General features: G+C 39.8%; 1 protein-coding gene across 6 annotated transcripts in view; it reads right to left on the bottom strand.

Moving 5' to 3' along the window:
* ARHGEF10 (Rho guanine nucleotide exchange factor 10) overlaps positions 1-23,341 on the bottom strand; it is a 170,578-nt gene that overhangs the window by 78,385 nt on the left and 68,852 nt on the right. For 4 of the 6 annotated variants that reach the window (XM_005289689.5, XM_065590165.1, XM_005289688.5 and 1 more), the window contains 10 exons: positions 20,936-21,099; positions 17,975-18,091; positions 16,608-16,722; positions 14,391-14,503; positions 10,396-10,473; positions 9,994-10,173; positions 9,087-9,203; positions 7,420-7,512; positions 5,108-5,278; positions 3,368-3,513 (listed from right to left, as the gene is read on the bottom strand). In XM_005289689.5, the coding sequence (XP_005289746.2) occupies positions 3,368-3,513; positions 5,108-5,278; positions 7,420-7,512; positions 9,087-9,203; positions 9,994-10,173; positions 10,396-10,473; positions 14,391-14,503; positions 16,608-16,722; positions 17,975-18,091; positions 20,936-21,099 (1,294 nt within the window). Of the gene's footprint in view, positions 1-3,367; positions 3,514-5,107; positions 5,279-7,419; positions 7,513-9,086; positions 9,204-9,993; positions 10,174-10,395; positions 10,474-14,390; positions 14,504-16,607; positions 16,723-17,974; positions 18,092-20,935; positions 21,100-22,143; positions 22,537-23,341 lie in introns of those variants that run through there. The other 2 variants (XM_005289691.4, XM_005289690.5) reach the window with 2 other exon arrangements.

The following is a 23,341-nucleotide window of genomic DNA, read 5'->3' as shown; positions in this document are numbered from 1 at the left end:
TCACTCCATTCCCCCCCCCCAAATCGCTCACTCTTCCCCACCCTCATTCACTTTCACCGGGCTGGGGCATGGGGTTGGAGTCCAAGAGGGAGTATGGGCTCTGGGCTGGGGGTACAGGCTCTGGGGTGGAGCTGGGGATGAGGGATTTAGGGTGCAGGAGGGGGTTCCGGGCTGGGGCAGGGTTGCAGGGGGGTGAGAGCTCCGGCTGGGGGTGAGGATTCCCACTGGGGGGTGGGGCCGGAGTTGAGGGGTTTCGGGTCTGAGAGGGGGCTAGAGGCTGGGCCAGCAGGTTGGGGCACGGGGTCCCGGCAGTGCTTATTGCAGCTCCGAGGAAGTGGCCGCCAGATCTCTGCAGTCTCTAGGCGCATGTGCGGCCAGGCAGCTCTGCACGGTGCACGCTGCCTTCGCACCTGCAGGCACCACCCCCTGCAGCTCCCATTGGTCACAGTTCCCGGCCAATGGGAGCTGCAGAGCCAGTACTCAGGGTGGGGGCAGCACGCGTAGCCTCCCAGTCTCTGGCCGCCCCAGTGCCCAGGGGCTGCAGGGACCTGGCAGTCGCTTCCGGGAGGAGCACGAAGCCTGCCTTAGCCCTGGGCCTCCACTGCACTGATGACCGGACTTTTAACAGCCCAGTTGGCAATGCCGACCGGAGCTGCCAGGGTCCCTTTTCGACCAGACGTTCCAGTCGAAAACCGGATGCCTGGCAACCCCACTTGTGTGGCATAATACTATGTCTTTTAGGTTTTTCTTTCCTCTGAAGATGGAAGAAAAAGTAACATGTAAATGACTTGCTGTTGTTCATAATGCAGAGAACTCTCATGTAAATGATTAACCATTCCAAACAGAATATGCCAGTCACAACCAAATACGTAAAGCAAAGCACAAAATGAAAACACCTATATTCTACATGTGTGTTACATGTGTAAGAAGCAGGGTAAAGCGCAGAGATAAATAATGGCATAATTAATTTTCATATGTACTTAGGCAGTTCAGAACGCATCTTAAAATCTACAGTTGTTGTATCTACAATTTTCCACTTACTTTGACAATGCTCCACCAGTTCTCACTGATGTTTTATTTTACCAAACCTTTATTTTCCATAGGATGTCAACTAAAAATGTCACTCTCCTCTAATATTTTAACTATAATCTGTGATCACCTTTATCAAATCTACTATATTCCATAGGCATGAAATCCTAAACCAAATGTCTAATTTGCATTTCTTGGCATTTTTAAATATTCAGTACTACCCTAATATATCTTTAACATAAGGTTTCACATTTATGATGCATAAATACACTGAAATCCATTGATAGCAAAACTGCTTCATAGTGAAGTAAAACAAAAGCCCAGATTGTTTAAAAGTATTGGAATGTGCAAATTGCAATTCTGCTTAGCGTGAAGATATTCTCTGGAATAAAATAATACTTCCCTATCAATGGGTTCCACCATATACGGATTCCCCTTGCAATCATGGGTGACCCACAAGTCACTTAAAAAAAAAGGATAACGTATTTTCCAAATTATGGGCCAGACTGTCGTTTCGGCCTCCATAAACGGAGGGAAGAAAACCCAGCAAATATGGGCAGGGTGTGTTTGTGAGAAAGGAGATTTATCTTTGTCTCCTCTTTCCTGCTGAATCCCATCAGCAGATGCGCCAAGAAATCAGGCTTCATGGATGGGAGGGGATTGGCTAGAGGAGCAGCGAGCGGTCACTATCAGCCATATTGTTCCTTTGCTAACCCTACAAGAAATGAGCAAGTATTATAATGATCCTTTATGGATTTAAAGTCTATGAAGAAGCCCCAGATCTGGACACCTCAAAGCTACAGAATAGTATGGATCCTGATCTGGATGCACAGCTTGCAGCTGGGCCCATCTCTAAGTGGAATGCACAGCGGTCGGAGGTGAAAAGCCCTATTGTTGACGTGAGTAAAGCCTTTATAAATCCATTATTATGGAAAAGGTGTGGGTGGAGAACTTGTGAGAGCTAGTTCAATTCTGAACTGCTAGAGAAAAAATAACCCTGTACATTTTAATGAGACATCTTTTTCTGTGTTAACAAATCCCCATGGGACACGTATACCAAATTAGACAATTCCCCTAAGCAGGGTGCTAAGTAATGGTCAGGCCCACAGGAAGAGGAGCATTGAGTCTGACAGTAACAGTCACCTTAATAGCAAACCCAGAGACTCAGCAAAATCATGGACTTTTCATATGAGAAAAGAAAACAGGTTGCATTCTGCCACTTTAGGAACAATTACACAGAATCCAGGACAAGGTGTCACAGGAAGGACTAAAATAGGCAAAAGAAAGCAATTTTCTCTCAGTGAGTCACAAGAAAATACCCAGGTGTGACTGAAGGACTGAATAAAAGGGAAAGGAGAAGAATCAAAATTCCTGGTTAATAGGAAAACAGCTTGTGAACATCTGAAGAGCAAAGTGTTATTAAAAGTCACTTTTCACTTGCTGATATCGTTTGAGACTTAGCACTAGTAAGATTACATAAAATAGATAAGGAATACCTTAAGGTATTCACATTTCAGTAGTGTACTGAAGACATCACATTGGGCTGAGAAAAGTTGCTAGTTTTAGTTTAGTTAGTTAGTTAGTTAGTTAAGAAAGAAAGAACTTAGTGGTCTGTCTATATGTTCTCTGTCAGCATGCACCCATATACAAAGGGAAAAAAAATTACAATACAACCAACATATTAAAATGTGTGTGATCTTGGCACACGTGAAAGTAACAGACTAATAGCACCAGTTATACCAGCAATAGGACAGAAAGCACTATGCAAAAGATACCTTTTTCTAAGCACCTCAGTCTTAATCCTTCAGTTTTAGGTTCAGGGGTGGAAGCCTGGCACAACTGATGTTAATGGGAGCTTTGCTATTGACTGCGATGGTTCCAGGATTTCACCCCAGCTTTTCTATTTTTAAACAGTAAACTCGACCAAATTACACAAATTTGTGTGTGTGCATGTGCACATAAAGAATCAACACCAGACTGAGCTCCTATAAACTCACTTTCACCCATTACCCAAGTCAAGGCCAACACTCAGGTCTTTAGAGGTGAGGAGTTAGTGCACTAAGCAATTGTGCCACCTAATCTCCACTACAGGCCAACTCTTACCAATATCTGGAAACTGGACAGATTGCTTCTGTCTATCTGTAATTTTCTGTTTGTACTTTTTTCTAGTGGTTTATCTTAATTCTTTAAAATACAATCAGGAGAGAAGAACAACAAAGCTACTGGCACATTATCGAAATTTACAGAAACTAATATCTATGGTTAAAGTTTCCATTAAGAATCCATTCTGGTTAATGTTTCCAAGTGATCCATTCAAACAGCATGAAGTGAGCCTTACCGTGCACTCACTGTTGCACACATCAATACATCGTTCAGCATGAAGAGTCGTCGTTCTTTGGTTTTGACAATTTCTCCTTTCTCGTTGTAAACTGTTTCTATCATATCATCAGTCCGTATTAGGTATCGGTTTCCACTGCTGAGTAACTGGAGTTTTAAAACGATCAACATATTAATGTATACACATGACATAGCCAATATCCACTGCAAAAACAGAGGGAAATATAATGGGATACCCTATTCTATACTGCATTAAAAGTGTTTATAGGTGGATTTAAGGACCCCTCTGGCATAAAATAGGAATTGGGCCCATAGACGTCTACAATTCCTTTCTCTCTACTCCCTTCCAGTCAATTCACATATGCTCTGAGGTGTCAACTACTCCAAAGGGGCAAGAAGGAGTAGGAGGAGGCAGGGTCATGGCTACTCCCTCTGCATGCACTGGTCTACAGAGCTGACTGGCAGTTGAGAAAACCACATAAGGCAGTATACAGGCTCCCACGGCATGCCACAAAGCTGCCACATCTGATAGCACAATGTCACCTGGAACTCCCATTGGGAACACTGCCCCGCTCTCCCCTGTCCCCAAAGCACGAGCCAGTGCCTATTAGGTAAAATCTGTTTCTATGTTTTACTCCTTTAACTACATGTCAGTGATCATCATGTTGCTGTTTAGACAAGCTACCATGCAGTGTACAAGATATATAATTAGGAGGAAAGGTTAAAAGACCTAGGTCAATCCTCTACATCCTGAGCATCTGGAAACTGAAACCAGTGTTCCAGATGCAGCCCTGCCAATGCTGTCAGTACAGTACACAATTTTTAACCTTTTGGCTACACAGGTAAATAAAGCACATCCAGGCTTATCCCAAGACTCTGATAAATTCACCACTTTTTTTCTTTTGAAATATTGATCTTAATGATGCAAAAGGCCTAGAAATGCCTATTCTTTGGTTGACTACTTCCCCTCCAGAAAACCGAGAGGACTTTCTACACCACTTGAGAAAAATATGAGGTGCAGTCAGCACTTTTTTCTCAGAATAGGTCTAGGCGCTCACCATACTATATAGATGTATTAAAGAGAATAAATCATAAATGAGCAGTAATTCAGGTATGTGATGCCTCATCTCCCAGAAAGAACAGAGGCATTTATGCTGCACAGTAAGACAAGAAGGCTGTTCCTGTCTCAATTCCTTTTAAATGTATCTCACCATTCTCGTGAGGATATTTCTATTTTACTATCCAAATAATTGAATAATACAGGCAAAACAAGAAACTATTAGATACATCAGTCAGCGCATCTGGGACTGCTTTGTCGGGTTGAAATATTAAAGGGAAAAAATGGACCATTAAATACTTTACACTGCCTATAGGGCTAAATCCTGGATCCTGCCATGAAGACAAATTAGCATGTCCTTGTGCAGAGGATCTATGTGAAGGTATGAGGTGGGATAAGGAGTTAGCATTCTCCCTTTACCAGATCATGGAACCACTGGGCTGCAGCACTGGACACAACCCTGCACCCACAGCACATTGTGGTTTTGGACAGTAGACCTATATTATCATGGAGGTGCCTTACATTTTCCAGCCATTCTATCCCCCAAATCCACCTATGCTTTAAATAGAACCATCACACAAAGGGGTGCAGATTAGGTAGCCACTCCACTAGCTGCTCAGGAGAAGGTAATAAGAAATTAGCAATGTATGAGCTTCCACAGTATAAATTATATTCTGTCCCAACCTTGTTCAGATAACGTTCATTCATGGCTTTTGCGATCTGCTTTATTTCACAGCGCTGATCTGCATCTCTTTTCCTTTCATTTAATTTCTCTGCCAATGTTTCGAGCTCTGTAAGAGCCATCTGCAGTGGCAGCCTGTCAGGATGTCCTTTAGTAGTATTTTTCAACATATCCTAAAAAAAGGAGTACAGATATGATTTCCGAGGCATAAGTTAAAGATGGGACATAGTGTTGTAAATGTCTGTCTAAAGTTATTGCATTGCTCTGAAACTGAAGTCTACTCAAGGATAACGCCAATGCTATTAATGACTTCTGATGCAAATAATAGAGCACTTTGGATCCTTGGTTGGCTGAATATTCTAATTGCTCTTCAAAGAGATGTTGGCCTGTGAAGCTTATTTTCCAGTAAGTAGGTAAGGAGATGGGATTCCAAATTGAAGAAAAATATGAAAGATACAAATGACATTAAAGAAACAGTCTGAAAATCAACATGCATTATAATACGTAGATACCTGTATCCAATAAGCCTGAAAAACTTTCCCAACCTTTAATTTAATGTAAAGTCATACTGAAACTCTCTCTCATCATTATCATTATTATTATTTACTAAATGAGAACAATGAGCTTAATGCTGTACGAAATACAGTGGAAGAAAGTGCCTGCTCCATGGATCTTGAAATAATTTCCAAACATTTCCATATTTGAGGCAGACACTGAAACCATTTGGGCAGCATGTTTCCTTCTGCCGACAATTCTCAGACATTCCTATGTACCCACTATTATTTCTTATCAGATTGCCCCATCTCCTCTGCTGCATCAATGATGCTAGCCTGTCTGCCCACTTGTGAACTCCTTCCCTCAACCATCTCTAGTCTTCATTCCACACTTACATATGGCCTACCATCCTCAAACCAGTCTTCCTCCATGACACCTAGAAGAAATTAATCAACTGATCATGGCTAGTGGGATGGAATTGGAGCTGCTCTGTAATAATTTAATAATACTATATGTTGAGTCAGTTATTGAGATGTCCACTGTACAAATATATTAGTTCAGATTACTAGAGGGCTGTAAGGAAAAACGAACAGGAAGAAAATGGAAAGGTTCAAGATAAACCACTTCCCCGCAAACACTTGAGGCTTCTTAAGAGACAGTGCCAGGATAGGAAAAGGCCTGGGAGCCAAAAGATTAAAAGAACTATAGCAGTTTAAGAAGGAATATTTTCTCAAAGAGGGTGGAGATGTTCAGGGGATACAAGCAGAGATAGAGGCAACTGCTGGAGGTGTGAAGAAGTTATGCCTGTGTAGGGTTCCATCAGAGGATGGTAAGCCTTTGGGTGAAATAGACATGCACGTAGACTGTTATTTTAAAATCTTTTTTGTCTAAATGCTTTGTTCCTATAGCAAAATAAACAATTTTTTGTTTTAAAAAGGATGTCTGATCACTGCACAGTCATCCTAAAGAATCCTAGAGAGAAGAAACACTAGTGTCCAGACTCCGCACAGAACAATTGTGGCCCTTACATGAATGTAGTGTATTTTTCCCTTTAAAACGACAACAGCTGTACACAAATACATGGCACAACTGTTTTTGAATGAGGGATACCTAAAGAAATATTTATTGATGTGCAAAGGTAAAGTACCAAACTCTAGTAACTTTTTCCCACAGTAGATCCAGGCACTCAAACTAAAAGATTACTAGATCTGGATGAAAATTTTCAGACAAAGCTTTTTATTTATTTATTTTTTGTCAAAAAATAAAGATTTGGATTGGCCCAAACAGTTGGTGAATGTGTGCAATTTTGCCAAATTGTTTTGGCTGAAGAAAAAACAAAAACAAAAGATTCCAAAAAAGCTAAAAAGTTTCATTCTGACATTTTCAAAACAAAACATTTGACTTTTTGATTTGAAATGACATTTTGTTTTTATTTTTAATCTCAATTTTATCTTAACAATTTCAGAAGGTAAAAAAACCCCTCTCAAAAAACAAACTGAAATGTTTCATTTTGGGTTGAAGATGATGTTTTATTTGACCCAAGGTAAAATTTTTTAAAAACTTTTTTGGTTCGCTGAAAAATTTAAAAAAAAAATAGTTTCGAGCTGATGTGAAACAAACAAAAACTCAGTGAACCTCACAGCTCTCGTTACTACATACTTAATTTTTCACTTGTTTGATCCCAAGACTCAAAAACAGCTCCCATTTCAATATATTGCTACAGTATAACAGATCCCACAGAATCCCCCAAGAGGGTGAGTACTAAGAGAATACAAAAGAAGCATTTATCAGCTAAGCCTCACTGGTAAGTATTGTTTACCTGAAGCAGAAGAATGAACTGTGGAAAGCGTTGTATGGGTTTCATCATTAAACCATAGAGTGTAATTCGATCAGGGCTCGACTCCTGGCATTGCTGAAATGAGAAAGTCACTGCATTTGCTCACGTTAGTAGATTTCTATTATTGTCTTTCAGAAAATTAAAATATTTGCCAGGATTTCTTTATATCAATAACTTTCTTTGTACCAGGAATAGAATTAAGATTTCACAAATTCATTTAGAAGTATTAGTTAGGTCTCTGTGAAAAATCTTACCATTTAATTTGTCATAATGGCAAGTGAAAAGAAAGAAAACTTCCTCCTTAAAAACAAGGGAAGAGACAAATCCCAACAGTACAAAAGTAGCTGAAATGGGAAACTAAATTCTGTGTGAACTGAGCACATTTCTACTTGTCTAGACAATGGATTTAAGCATGAGCTTAACTTTAAGCATGCAAGTGTTCCCATTGACTTGTTCCATGTCTTAAATTTAACCATAGAAGTAACTGCTTTGTTGGATTGTGGCCTTATTTTCTATTATGGCTGTTCTCTGTCACGGGATCTGGGGTAAAACCTTACCAGCTGATGCAGTAATATCTATATTTATTCATCCGTTTTGGTATTTTAAAAAAGAAACTCTCAGGAAAACTCTCAATCTCCAAGCTATGTAAACACAAAGCGAAGTCCATAGTTATCTTTATACAACATCAAAGGACACCCAGGGAAAGGAGGAAAAAACAGATTTGTCATTTTGTTAGTTCTCTGCATGCTCAGGAGGAGAACTTTGGAATCTTCTAGGGAGGTTCTTATTAGAGCTGGTTGACAAACAGGAGTAAAATTTCATGATTTTTAAAGATTTTTCTCATTTTTTTCAAAATGCTGAAATATTTTGAACAGTATGTATTTGGTCCAAAACCAGGGCGGGGTGGAGTGGGGAAGAATCATAAGAATGGCCATACTGGGTCAGTATGGTCCAATGGTCCATCTAGCCCAGTATCCTGTCTTTCGATAGCAGACAATGCCAGGTGCCCCAGAGGGAAGGAACAGAACAGGTAATCATCAAGTGATCCACCCCCTGTTGCCCATTCCCAGCTTCTGGAAAGTATTATATCAACATTTAAAAATGCAAATAATGTTGCACAGCTCAAAATGCAAATAATGGTGCCCATCATTACAGTACTGACCTGCAACCACCCATGTGCCCCCTAGCTCTAGTCCTCTAAAATCCTGACTTTTGCCTGACCAGAATTGAAGATTATGGTCCCAAGTCTGCAGTCCTCACTCAGGCAAACATCCCACTGAAGTGACTGAGGAGATTGAGGGCTACTAGCTCTGTGTATTTTTTACCATGCCTAGAAAGGTTCAGAGTGAGTTTTAATTTAACACTTTTATATATAATGTGCTTTGTCGAAAGATGAGGCCTCAGCATGTGACTCAGCTAATGTTTATCTGACGTGAAAGAATCCCAACAGTCATTCTGAATGTCAATAAAACTGAGGTGCATGGCAAAATACCCCTTGGGGCTAAAATCATGTCATCCTCCGGCTACACTAGAATTGTGGGTGAACTTTGTTCTCTTTAAATTTACACACCATGGGGCCAAATTTTTCCCTAACTCATCTTGTGCTACATCATTTTCTTCAGATTTCTTTCAAGCTTAAATGTACTCACCTTTAAAAAATCTAGAAAGGCAGGCTTCGTGGCACATGTTTTCTTGAGAATCCCCACTGCTGTACTGAAGTTATTTACATACTCACTGTATGCATCTAGAACCATGGATTTAGAAAACTGAAATGCAGACAAGACAAACCTCAGTCATCAACAGGAAATCCCGCTGAAGACAGGCTCATTTTTATTTTTGACGTCTAAATGCCTGGTGCTGTGAGGAACTGAATGCTCCGCATAGGAGTTGCTAAATACCTTCAACTTCTATTGAGCCCATAGTTGGAACTAACCAGTTAACTCCTGATAAGCTACAACATGCAAATGTATCGAATGCAGAGTTAAAGTTGTAAGTTTGCAAAATTTATGAATTGTAAAACGTATGGTTCTAGTAGACACTTCAGCTCAGCCACATTAAATATATGGGACCAGATTCTGGCAATACAAAGAGGAGGGACAGCTGCCCAGAAAAGCTTCCTCTGATGTACGTGGATGCTTTAGAGCACTATGCATTGCTGCATTTACCCCTCCTAAGCAAAGGAGGGGATGTCTAGGGGAAGTGGAGGCAAGAGGAGTGGCGCGAACATGCGCTGAACTCCAATTGGTGGAGTGGTCTCTAAGACCACTACGTTAATCCAGAGGTTGGTTCAGTCCCTTGTTGGGCTGAGGATTGGGGTAGCTACTTTCCTGCATATCCACGCCCATCCTTTGCGGATTTAGGTGGCTAACATGAGGCACACACATTTGAAAATATTGGCCAAAACTCTTTCACTTGCAGCCAATCAAACAGAAGACATGTGTTGGTGTCAATGTAGTTGTCCTAATAGGTACATGTGCTATTACAGCAGACACCAAATCAACAATTTAAAAACAAAATAGACATTTTTCATACTTCTTCTCACATGTATTTACTTACTGAAGCAACAAAGACATCTCCAATCATTTCAACAGAATCCCATTCAGAGACACGGCTGGCCAGTGCTATCTGAAACATTGAATGGCACTGAAGAATCTCCTTAATACGATAAAAGACCATTTTGAGTTTTCTTTCACTCAGTAGCTTTGGTTCCATTTCTGAGAGAGGCTTCTCATATTGCTGAATAAAGAAAACAGATTCATTCAAACAACCTGAAAAAAAATTAGAGTTTAACATCAAAAAGTAAAACCTAGGCCAAATCCTGCCTTATAATCAAAAGAAAACACATTTGATCTGATGCCCCCCTAACATTATGCATATGATTCATAGTACAGTTCATGAATAATTCTTTGAGGATTTCGTTCCTTTCCAAATAGTAAAAAGCAAACAATATTTAGATACCTCCAGAATTCTTTTGAGAGCATCCACATAATTCTTCTCACTGTCAACCACAGAGCCCAGAATATATCTTCTCACAACCTGTTCAAAGTGATAAAAGTTAAACTCTCAAACTTAAAGTAGTTGATACTTCCTTCATTTCTGGGACTTGTTGAAAATAATGATTATTACTGACAGAGATGTACAGACACTGTGGAGTTTGTTTACTAAATTCTTCTTTTTTGTTTACTAGTCTGAAATAACTAACTTACAGGGGGGAAAAAAAACAGTTGGTCCAGTTGTCCCTATTTCTAAAATAGAAACAGAGTTAAGAGTATTAGGCAAAATCACAGACTCATATTAAACGTTAACCATAAAGGTCTTACATTGACAAATCAATCCTGGTATTATATGTCAAGCTAAAGTATTCCTGACATTGGAACTATAATAAAATAAATGTCATATCTCTTCAGAAATTCATGAAACTTATTATTACTCTAATTATGTTTTAAATTGTGCATGAAATACTATAATAGCAGTAGTCATATGTGTTTTCTTTTCTGACTGTCTCATTTTAAAGGTTCACTTTTAAAATATGGCCTCTTATTTCCCACCCACAATTTTTGGGGTACAATTAGCTGTGGGCACAGATGGTGATAGAACCTTAGCTATTTGATATACAGATGCAACATAGTTGGCCAGTTTTCAAAATCAGGCTTCCAGTGTCATGTTTTTGTTGTTTTATATCTTCATAACATATTAACACTGATTTGGAGGGAAAAAATCCAATGACAGACTCCTGAAGATAAGGACTTATAAACAATAACAGTGAAAAAGCATTAGTGTAGGGTCAGTGCTTTGTTCCCATTACCTTGACTGTGTTACTTTACATGAGGAAAAACATTCTTGTTTATTCTCATACAGCGTAACAGGATTGTAATAGGTCCCATGATATATAGATAGATAGATAGATATTAATACTTAGTCCTGCCATGAGTGCAGGGGACTGGACTAGATGACCTCTCGAGATCCCTTCCAATCTTATGATTCTATGATTAATTTCCATTGAATTTTTCTCCAAAACATGTTGGATTTTGTGACTTTAACTCTATAATAATTTTCTGACATGTATCAGACCCAGCGGTACATAAAATATAACGCACAATATCAGTGCTTACGTATCATTGTGATCGACATCTTATTAATGCCTAACACAGATAGATATCCAGGAGACACTAACAAAGGGTCTGTTATACTTGGTGTAATATTATAAGTCTGCTACACCCATATTTTTGCTGGTACGGCTGGGTGGGAAAAATAATAAATTATGTCCCAGCATTTTTTATTCCTAAACATATAAAACTTGTAACAGAGATTATGATTGCAGAACTAAAATGACACATTTCAATGATCCAACATTTCCAGGCTCACAGTATGACACAGTATGTAAAGAGGAATTCAAACAGGACCTGGATTTAAACAAAAACTGTTATGCCACCTTGTGGTTGACAGCAGCATATTCATAAAGAAAAGTCTAAAACAGTGATTCTCAAACTTTTGTACTGGTGACCCCTTTCACATAGCAAGCCTCTGAGTGCGACCCTTATAAATTAAAAAACTTTTTAATATATTTAACACCATTATAAATGCTGGAGGCAAAGCGGGATATGGTGTGGAGGCTGACAGCTCATGACCTCCCATATCATAACCTCATGACCCCCGGAGGGGTTCCGACCCCCAGTTTGAGAACCCCTGGTCTAAAAGACCAAATTGTACACTATATACTTACTGTATTGCCAAGTGCACACACAATACTTTATTTTTCATTCAAAAAGAAACACCATGATACCAATGTGCATGTGTGTGGGAAGCATATGGATTTTTATGCTCAATACACAAATAATTTAATATTCTTATCCATAGCCATTAAAAAACAACAAACAAACAACACCAGCCCTAGCTCCCCAGCACTAAAAGACGCTTCTAGTGTTTTTCCCAAAATATTTCTCTTTTTGATTAAGAGACTATTCACTCCCTTGAGGACAATATGTCCTCTCATCATTTCAGGTTTGCACAGACTGGGACCTAAAGTTCATTCATCGTGTCATTGTTGGATCACACTTTCTTCCAATACTAACCATAATCTCCAGGCACCAACACTTTTCTCATCTTCTCGTCAAAAAGGGGAGAATGTCAGAAAGAGAATGGCTTCCTTTATATTGGATGTCAGTACTGCCCTATACATTGTCCACCAGTGTGCAGTCCCTAGAATAGTGGGAGTTTTAATTCTCCTCTCCTCACAGAGGGGGCCCAGTGGATTCCCTGCTTGTCAATTTCTCATCACTTCTTGTATCATATAGTTGACTGCTTCTATCTGTCTGCTTCCATGTTCTTCAAGCCATTCACCAAATTTTCTCTGTCAGCTCAGTCTGCATCCCAGTATGAATTTCCTTTGCCAGATTCAACCTGAGCTCTGCATCTTGAACTAACAAAAGGCTGGTCTTCAGCAATAAGTTGGGCACTACCTGGGGACAAACTGGGGGGGTCTCTCGAGCACTGAACCCAGATCCCAAGTACATAGGGATTGTCTTTGACATCTTCCCACTATATAGCTGAAACCCTCCTTTAGCTGCCGCAGGTAAGAAAGGTGAACAAATGTTATGCTGTCATCCAATTACATCAAATATACTTAATCGATAATACTTAGTATTACATGTGGATATATAATATTTAACATTACTCAAACAACAATAATTATAACTAGAAGACATTTTTTATGATTCAGGAGGGTTGAGAGATATTTTCTACACTTTAAAGGGAGAACCAGGAGCAATGGTAACATCTCTCAAGCCAATAGACATGTTTAAAGACAGCTGCTGTATTTCACCCAAAGTTATGTCACATTCAACTTTAAGTTTTAATGTTAAAGCAAGATCATGGACATCATTCTGCATCCCTGGCTAAACTTATGTCTAGTGCAATTGCATGCATGCCTACCAATTTCCATGGAGCTACTTAAATTCACACCATCTCTATGTTCAACCTCCCAATCTATCCTAAGGTGTGGATAAGGATCCAAGAGAAATGTGACTCAAAAGTGGAACTGTATAGAACTGAAGGGGGTAAGGAAGAAGGCAGGAGATCAGATTCCAAAAGCCTAAGAATAAAGAGAAGTCAATGTAAAAGAGACTTTACTTCTTGCATTACTGAAGTTGTTTTCAATCTGGTACTTCACTGTTCATCTGAAGAATGAATATATTATTGGCCCATCAATTTTCTTACAGTATATTAGGCTTATCTTCTGTCACTACTTTCTAGATTGTGCTCTGCTTTAAGTGCCTGTTACAGGAACTGAAACATCCAAAATGCTTGTCTCCTGAAAATGGGGTTCTGAAGAGGGTGGAGTATAATTATACTTTAAAAATGCTTCTAGTGCCTTTAATGTTTAACAACTGCAACATTTTCTTCTAGAAATCCCACGGTGTATTTGTCAAAGGTGGTAATTCTGACCAATAAAAACTCAGGACAGTTTCATTTTGCAAACATTGTATACTCTGATTTAGTTTCAAGTAAACTTAAGTAATTATTAGATTTAAACCAATCCTCTTAAATACAAATTAGTAACTTCCCCTCTGGACGAAAGGGAGATTTTTCTTGTTAATTTGATTTCTGTTCTTCACCTACCTCAACCTAGACTGAAGTATAGAATAACAGACAGGCAATGGCAGCCAAGTCGGGAAAAAGGACGATCTTGTGGTTAAGGGCTAGAATCCAGTAAACCTTGGTTCTAGTCCAAGCTCTGCTACAGATTTCCTGTGTGACCTTGGATAAGGGATTTAGGGCATGATTTTCTAAACCAGGTGAACAACCATGCAAGCTACAATGAATACAGCATTGTCTATTTAATTTACATGCACAATTACCCCACCACAAATCAGATTTTTGTCCATGCAAATGCCGTATCCTATAAGACATTTACTGTGCGTTTCCATAATATTTAAACACACACAAAGTACTACCTGTTGCTGTGATAATCCTTCAGGCATAGGAGTCATAATTGCTTCTGTATGCATACAGTCAACATCAATAAATAAATTTAGTTCCTCTTCTTCCAGACAGGATGCTTTATGATCTACATATAATGAAATACAGCAGAAAGTCAATTTTTAATATCTCTTTGGGTAGGAAAACCAGAATCACATTGTCCATGCACAGTCATCATACTGGGGTATCCACAGTCTTGTCTACACCAAGCATGTTAATGAACTCTGCCATCATTACTCTAGCACCGGTGTAGTTCCTTCAGTGCCAGAAACAGTGGGAGCTATGCAGAGAATAACTGCTGATGTTTTCACCATGATAGGGGTGCATCAATGGTATAGCAAGAGTGGGAGAGTTCCCCAGCATCCTCAGTGCAGATGGCAGCCTCTGTGTCTTTTGCTTTACTTCCATTTGTTCTTTCCTGCCCAGAATGAAGTATATGACAGCAGGGGACAAAGCAGTATTGCTCAAAGGGATGCATCTGTTGAACAAACTTCCACAGGAGATTAGGTGATCTATAATCTGACCGTCTTTAAGAAATGCTGCAAAATCTTTCTCTTAAGAAATACTTTCCACCATAGCAAGAATGACACTCACACACTGACACTCCCAACTAACCCCCCACCCAAAAAAATAAAATACATAAACCTGTAATAAACAAGCAAATCAACCAACCAAAACAAAAATTTCTCAGGCAGAGAAACGGAAGAGAGGCAGAGATTCCATGTAGTCCACTAGGGACTTAACAATTGCTATTGATTTTATGTAGAAAACACTCAGTACAGTGATTGGTAATACACACAGATATGAGGGAAGTAATGCTTCAGGAAGCAAAGAGCATGAGCAGATATGGCTTAGAAAAAAGCTAATTAAGAAAGGAGTTCTGCTAGCTTGCAAAGTCTATGTGTTTCTTCAGAAAGAGTCTGTAAAACAAACCAGTTTCCCATGGACTAGGAAACTGGCTGAGAGCTCAATCCAGCCAGAAATGTACATGCCCTTCTTCTGGGCTACATAGCCCCTAAATAACTAGATATGTTAGCTCCATGGCAGACTAAACAATGACTGGCTGACTTGATGGTGAAGGTCAAAATCCAAATCCATCTGTGCCACACTAATGAATGAGGATAAATTTATGAGCAGGAAAGTTGTGTAAAAACCCCTTCCATTCTCCAGTACTCAAACTCCTGTGTTCAAGAACCAGTCTGAGTCCACCCCAGGGATTCGCACTGTGTGTCAGTCCTTACAGCCTTATGGCTGAAATAATCCCCTTGCCAGGCATTTTGAATGGCGAGACAGACTAGCTCCCTGCATTTATTCAGGATGAGAAGGAACTTTGTACTCCCTGACACTTTCCCAGGCTAAAAACTATTGTGGTGCTCTGCTGCTGATGGTGAGGAGGGCTGTGTATCTGTTGTTATTAAGGACAGGGGTTATTCAGATCAGCAGTGTCCTGCGAAAGCTCCTTCCTTTCCTAACAATTTCCATTTCTTGAAGGATGGTAGGTGGCAGCACTCAGCTTGCAGTCCTTAGACTCCTCTTTCCTGGGCTGACACAATGATACTCCACACCATGGCATGGAGATACAACAGTTTCCCTTTATGCTTAGGATAGGAAATCGTGGTGGTAAGTATACAGTGTCACTTGGCAAATGCTCATTGGTTAATAGTAATCACTGTCACTCCACTGAGGGGCTAAACCAGGAAAGCATACTTAGGATGCAGACTCTTTAGATTTCTTCAGCAGCTGGCTGACGTTCAAGGGGTTTATTTGAAAGAAGGCAATGGGGGACACTTATCCCCTGACATTTCCCATGGTCCCATTTGCCATACTGCATATGAGCTTTGGACTAGGCAGAGTCTATGACACTGCTTATTGTAAAGGAGCACACTTACATGGCGGTGGAAGGCTGACTGAAGGATAATATGGCTGACTCAGGATTCTAGTGAATTTCCAAGGTCCTCGGGGTTGCCTTCAAAATCTTAAAACTCTTGGAGATTCCACAACCACAGATCTATCAGAGCCCCGATTGTGACTGAGACATGCTTTATCAATGTAACTCTGCCTGACTCAGGTTTTATCAATGTAACTCTGCTCTCACGGGTCCAGTATACTGCTGGTAATAAATAACATGCTAAGACAATTAACTTAATTATCTAAGTGAACTTTATAGAGAAACTTAAATAATCCACACCTACCGTGGGTAATAAAGGATTTGGTTCTGATGAATGACCGACCTTTCTTCACAGCTGCTTTAGTCTTTTCGTAGCCATCTTTGGTACCTTCCCTGGCAGCCCTCATGAGCTTTTGCATCTGCAAGACAGCAAAAAACATATTCTACATGTTCAGTGAATAATAGGAGTAGAATTCAACATATTGTAGCATCAATCGTCTTAAAAGATGTCACCCTTTAAAAGAACATTGTCAAGTAGTTTAGGCCCAAAATCTAACCTATGGTCAAATGACTATAATCTTATGAAAAAAACTACTCCAAGTATTATGAATATTTATAGGTATTTTAAAATATATTAATTGAGGTGGAACTTCAAATCTGAACACTGGTCTCTCCTGTCCTCTGATTTTTTTTTGGATAGCATCTACACCTGGATGAGACCTGTTTTCTGAATCTGCTTTGGATGCAATCCAAGATGGTGGAAATTTTACAAGAACCACTAGATTTCCACCATTCAAGGGTTCAGCTGGGCAGATATGTACTGAGAATAGATCACAAAATGTCACTGCCATGAAGCAGAAACCTGGTCCAAGTTCAACCTCAAATGCAAACTACTAACCCTATCCCAAACTGAAACTGATCTGAACACTGGTTCCATTTATAATTAATTACATTCTTAAATAAGAACTGTATTGCAAGGATGTTTAAATTATAGCCCATCAGGGTCTACATTATTTTATTTTAGGCACACGTGAAAAAAATGTTATAATTATTAGCCAGAGATGCAATTTTCCTAGTAAATCTCCACTCAAAAAACTGCTCTCCCTTTCCTGACTGCAGCCACAGCAAAAATGAACACTACTCCCACAATTGTGCTGACACTGTCAATTATAAACAGGGCATAAACAAAAGTATCTTGCTGTGACAAGGCACTTTTAGTAGATGAGCAGTTGTTATTGAAAAACAACCTTCTTCATTTCAGTTCCATTCTGTACAAGCATGAAGGTCCCCAATCGTGCAATCTGATCCATGTGGGATGACCCCTCTGCCCACATAGTTCCCATGGGCTTTTACAAGGCTCCACAAGGGCAGAAGGGATCTGCACACATGGATCAGGTAGCAGAATCGGGGCCTCAATCATTAAGGAAAGACTATGTTGTAATTGATCTTGTAAAAGTATTACAGCCAGACAGTAAACACTATAGAAATCCTTGACAATGTTCTTGTAAGACAAACTGTACAATATCCAGTACATTTAGTAATCATTTTAAATAAGTTACTGTTCCATTTTTTATATTCAACTTGCTGTTTAACAAAGAAAAGATAACATTGTCTGCATTTGAAGAACAATCATTTTAACACGTAGCTTGTTACAAAAATTAACTACACTACCTTCAGCTCATGTTTTTGCTTTAGTTGCTGAATCTCTACCGCTCCCACAGTGTTTGCCATCAAATCTTTCATCTTTTTCTCATAGTGCTCCTTTAAACGGGTTAGGTCATGAGAAAGCTACAGTGTATAAAAAAATACAATCTTTTCAAAAAGGCTGTAGTGCAAACTTAACACTGAAGTACATGCGAAGTATCATGCATGCGATTCTGTCTGCCTATCAGTGTCCTGTCAATAGAGAGAATGTAACCAATTAGGGGAGCTGGATTTTTTGTTTGTGTGTTCTTCTACACATTGCTGCACTTACTGAGTATGTCTACACGGGGATGAAAACTCATGGCTGGCCTGGGTCAGCTGACTTGGACTTGCAGGTCTCAGGCTCCGTGGCTGAAAAATTCCTCTGTAAACATTCAGGCTCAGGGTGGAGCCCAAGCTCTGTGACCCTGACCTGGGCCAGCCACAGCCATGCCCTGGGTCTTTTATCCCCATGCAGAGTATACCCACTGAGGCTTAGACTGAGACCTTCATGATCCACTGGCAAGTGCTTTGACAACATGTTGAAGGAAGAGGAAGCTTCCCTCAATCCAAAAGAATAGCAGTTGTGCTAAGCTCATCTAAATTTAAAGTTATACTGTGCATCTCTTGCTATTATAATATATTAGCATTAACCTAGAACACAACTCCATTGTGCCAAGTATGAATCCTAGCTTCTATATTTCTGAAGACCCTCAAGAATGGTGAACTGAACGAAAAACTGTCAAAATAGGCCAAAGTATCTGCAGAACTTCCAAATATTTTTAAATTGGAGGTTCATCGCACTGGTGAGTTGGGTAAGCATAGTCCAGTACGGAAAGATGTATAATCTACTAGTTAGAGCACAGGAGTGGGAATCAGGAATTCTGTGACCTATTCACAGCTTTATTCCAGATTCACTGCCGGCCTTGGGCAAGTCATATAATCACTCTGTGCATGAATTTGTATTAAAGGGACAATACCTGCCAAGGGCTGTTGTATGACTTATTAATCAATGTTTGTGAAGCACTCTGAGAACCTCAGGTGAAAGTACAAAGAAAAATATTCACTGAAAATATCCAGTATAAAACTTTGCATTTTGACATCAGTAGCATTGCTTAACAACAAATTGAGGTAATATGAAACGAGATGTCCACCAAGTTGAAAACAAAGGGCCAAATTCTGCCCTCAGTTACACTCTTATAGGTCAAGATGTAATTAACACTGTTGGTACCACTCTTGCCTTACACCCATGTAAATGAGAGCAGAATTTGATCTACCAACAAGAGGGCATTTCATTTTGCAAACATGCCGCCCCACCAAAAAAAAAAAAACAAGGTTAAAAGTGTGTTCCACTGGAGCCCCACCAATATGCCACAGGTAACAAGAGCGAAGGAACAAAATATCCTGCCACTTCAGGCACACTATGTGCAGAGCATTTCTCAACTGCTGCCTAATGTATTCAGAATGAGAATCAGATCTTTCTTTAGTCAGGTCCAGAATTACCCCAGCAAGCATCAGGTACAGTAGCTTAAGCTTGTTTCAGCCAGGGGGAAAAACAACAGTGCTTAACTAGTCTCTTTTAAGCAGATACAGTTCTTCAGTCATTCCTCCTCCCCACCCTAGTTCCTGATCCTGCATGGATGGGATATAGGGCAATGGATGGAGCAGGGATATGAAGAGCAGTGAGTTAAGAAAACTGTGAAATCAAAATGTGGATCTTGTGGAATTCTGTTCTATTCCATATAGAGTCTTATATCAAATTTGTATAACAGCATTTTCTCTGTTTAGTCTTCTCTCCACAGTGAATTTCACACACACACCCCTAACTTTGTACCCACTTGAACATTTTGTGTTTGAAATTGCTACATTATTGGGTTTGCAATACCTCTAAGAGGAAATGCAAGAAAATGAGCAGTGTAAGGGCAGAGAGAAAATGTAACTGTTTAAATATAAGGCAAAAAACCCTGGAGATAGAGTAGGAAGAAAGACCAAAACAAAACCAAAAAAACAACAACAGAGGACAAGAGAGATATAACTTGTAATTCAAATACAGATTTAGTGTATAGGCTACATCTCAGCCCTTGATACCTTCCCCATTTTTGTGTTCCTCTGCAAATCTGATGCAACAGCTGGATCTGCAATACCTAGTCCTGACCACGTTGGCATAGATGGCTGGAGCATCATGCACCCTAACAAATCCCAGTTCTGAAATGACGCCTAGGGGATCATTAGCAGAAACTAGTAGAACTGGAAGAACTAGAGCAGCCTGAGTTTAATGTACTCTAGGTACTGAACCAGTCCATAGTTGCCTCCAGGAGCAATGGAGAACAAAGGTACTAGACCAGAAAATCAGGCACTATACAGCTTGTATACAGACCATCCACCCTCACCAGGGAGACTTTGAGTCTTTCTATCCCCCAATACACAGCATAGGCTTCCCTTCAGCTACAATAATCATTTTTTCAAAGCTGAATCACAGTTGCGCAATAAAATAAAGGGTTAAAATCAAAGGGGGCAGAGAAATGTTTGCAAACTGACTAGTTTTGTGAATTCTGCAAACCCATTCATGCGGATTGCACAGCCTCAAAATCCATGACGGTCACCCAATTCTACTCTTCACACTACTTCCTATACTCATTTGCCACTTACACTATGTCAGAAGCTGCAGAAGTGGAAAAGGTCACGAACAGCTCATGGGAAACAAACAACCCATTTTCATAGCCTATGTGCAGATCTGTCTCCCTTTATGTTTTCACCAGTTTTTTCCTTTTATGTTTTGCCTTCAGTCCTCATTCTCTTACTGGTTCAAAGCTCATTTGCAAAGATGTTCTTTGTACTTGGCAGTTGGGCTCATGAGAGGGTATGGGGACAATTGGGCAAGGTAAATGTTGAGCAATCAGGGTAATTAGAAAAACCAAATAAGGAAAAAGACTGCTGTGGGTTACATACATGTCTTTTGTGGTTGCCTCGCAAAAAGGAGCTGGGAATTCCATCTTTGCACTCTGAGTCACTTTGTTCTTCATAGCTTTCAAACTCACTTGAACTCCATCCGTATTCTAGGGAGCTGTTTCCACCTTCATCTCCATTTTCAACATCATCATAAATCATTTCCTCTGCAGGCGTTAATACCAAAACACAAAAGAAAATACAATATTTTACTTAAGCATCAAAGAAGTTCCGATGTGTTTTAATTCCAAAGTGCCTGTTCCCTATGGTCTACAGCAGGGATTGGCAACCTTTGGCCCGCAACCCGACAGGGTAAGCACCCTGGCAGGCTGGGCCAGTTTGTTTACCTGCCGCGTCCGCAGGTTTGGCAGATCGCCTCTCCTACTGGCCGTGGTTTGCCATCCCAGGTCAATGGGGGCTGCAGGAAGCAGTGGCCAGCACATCCCTTGGCCCGCGCCACTTCCCGCAGCCCCCATTGTCCCGGAACAGCAAAGCGTGGCCAATGGGAGCTGCGATCGGCCGAACCTACGGACGCGGCAGGTAAACAAACCAGCCCAGCCCTCCAGGGTGCTTACCCTGGCAGGCCATGTGCCAAAGGTTGCCAATCCCTGGGCTATAGTCTGCCCTTTGCTACACTGCATAGATTGCAGTAGGAAGCCTTTTCTCAGCATTCAAGCTTCCAGGCAGATATCTCTTTGGTGCACCACAGTAGCATGTATGGCTAATGCTCTGGTGCCCACACCATGCTTCCTAGGAGGATGGCCTTTTCAAAGAGGGGTGTCCAATATATGTGTTCATCTTTATTGTGCTGGTTTGCTGGTGCTAAGGCAGAATTTGCTTCTATATGTTTTATTTTATATACAGTAGATCTTTGTGCAAATGCTGCTCATTGTACACACAAGTTCAGTGGGATGTCAACATAATTACTCCCATGCATATGGTGAGCAGGAATTGACCCTCTATATGTAAACTCCCCTTGATGTATCTTGCTACCACATATACCACCTCACTTTAGGAACCTTTCCATGATCAATACACACAACAGATGACATATTTTGGCTAGGAACAAATAAAAAAGTTACTACTTTAAGTAAAATGGATTAGACCTATGTATAGCAAGAACTATGTTCCATAACCCATTTTCATCTTCCCAACTACATTCATACTCAGCATTCATGAATGCATCACCTCAAATTACCAAGGAGCATTACCTTATGTATAAACTAGATTAAGAGCTCAAAACATTAAGCTTTTTCCGATCACTGACCAAGTGGCTTCATATCAGCAGCCACTTCAAGTGCTGTCAGCTAAAAATTAATGAAAAACAGTTTGCACAATTACTTATTGAATCAGTTATTAAAAATGACTTCAATGTTTGGGGAAATGCTTTTAATTGCTTTATTAATTTCTGTCTCCTTCTTTCCATCTTTACTGTGACTGATGTTTTAGCAGGCATAGGCATCACCCATAACACATTGATTCTAAATGAAATGGAAAGATTTTACTGCCAAATAATCATGAGAAAGCAGGTATTTGCTTTCATAGTTATAAATGGCATTATTTGTACATTACAATTAAGGTATGTAGGCACTTGTATTATAAATTTCTATTTTCTGGGAGATTATAATTTAGTATTAAAAACTGCTCTGCAGTAAATCTCAGCACACCTAACCAGCACTTTGGAGATAATGTTTGATTTACGCAACAGTCTACAAAAAAAAGACAAGATTTAGGTTATATGTAAATGACAAATTGTTTCAGAGAAAAAAAATTGACTTTTTGCATATTTGAATGGCCCAATACTTATTAAATTCAAAAACTAAAATTTGACAAGTAACAGTTTTGTAATATTAATTAATATTACTTAAAGCATTTGGTATTAACAAAAAGTGAAATCCTGGAAATGCTGAAACTCAATTTTTGAATCTAGCTGTTTTTTTTTCCCCATAAATATAGATTCGGTTCTTAAACACACACTTCTTGCATGGCACCATTCAGTGGCATTCCAGCAAAACAGAGAATTTAACAAAAAAATCATTGTAATGACAGTGAACTCTAAAATTTGTGGATCATATATAGTTAAATAGCTCTGATTTGGGGCCCAGTCCTGTAAACAATCTGTGTGTGAAACTCCCACTGACTCCAAGGGGAGATCTGCACAATAGAGCACTTATGAGAGGGAGCCATAGGCCCCAATTCCGCAATGACAGCAGTGCTTGTAGACCCTGCCCCCAAGCTAAACTCCAGTGAATGCAATGGATCTGCCTGAATTGCAGAATGGGAGCCTCAGATTTGGGAAATTCATGAGACAGGGACAGTGTCTTCCTGTTAAAACGCACATAGATTGAGGATTATAAAGGTACAAACATTACTAAAACAGCACACATTCTAAGTTCCTAATACTATTCA

The sequence above is a fragment of the Chrysemys picta genome, chromosome 3 (genome assembly GCF_011386835.1).
Source record: "Chrysemys picta bellii isolate R12L10 chromosome 3, ASM1138683v2, whole genome shotgun sequence".
Classification (NCBI taxonomy): domain Eukaryota; kingdom Metazoa; phylum Chordata; order Testudines; family Emydidae; genus Chrysemys; species Chrysemys picta.
Note: the sequence above shows the minus strand (reverse complement) of the source record. Positions and strands in the feature narration are given on the sequence as shown.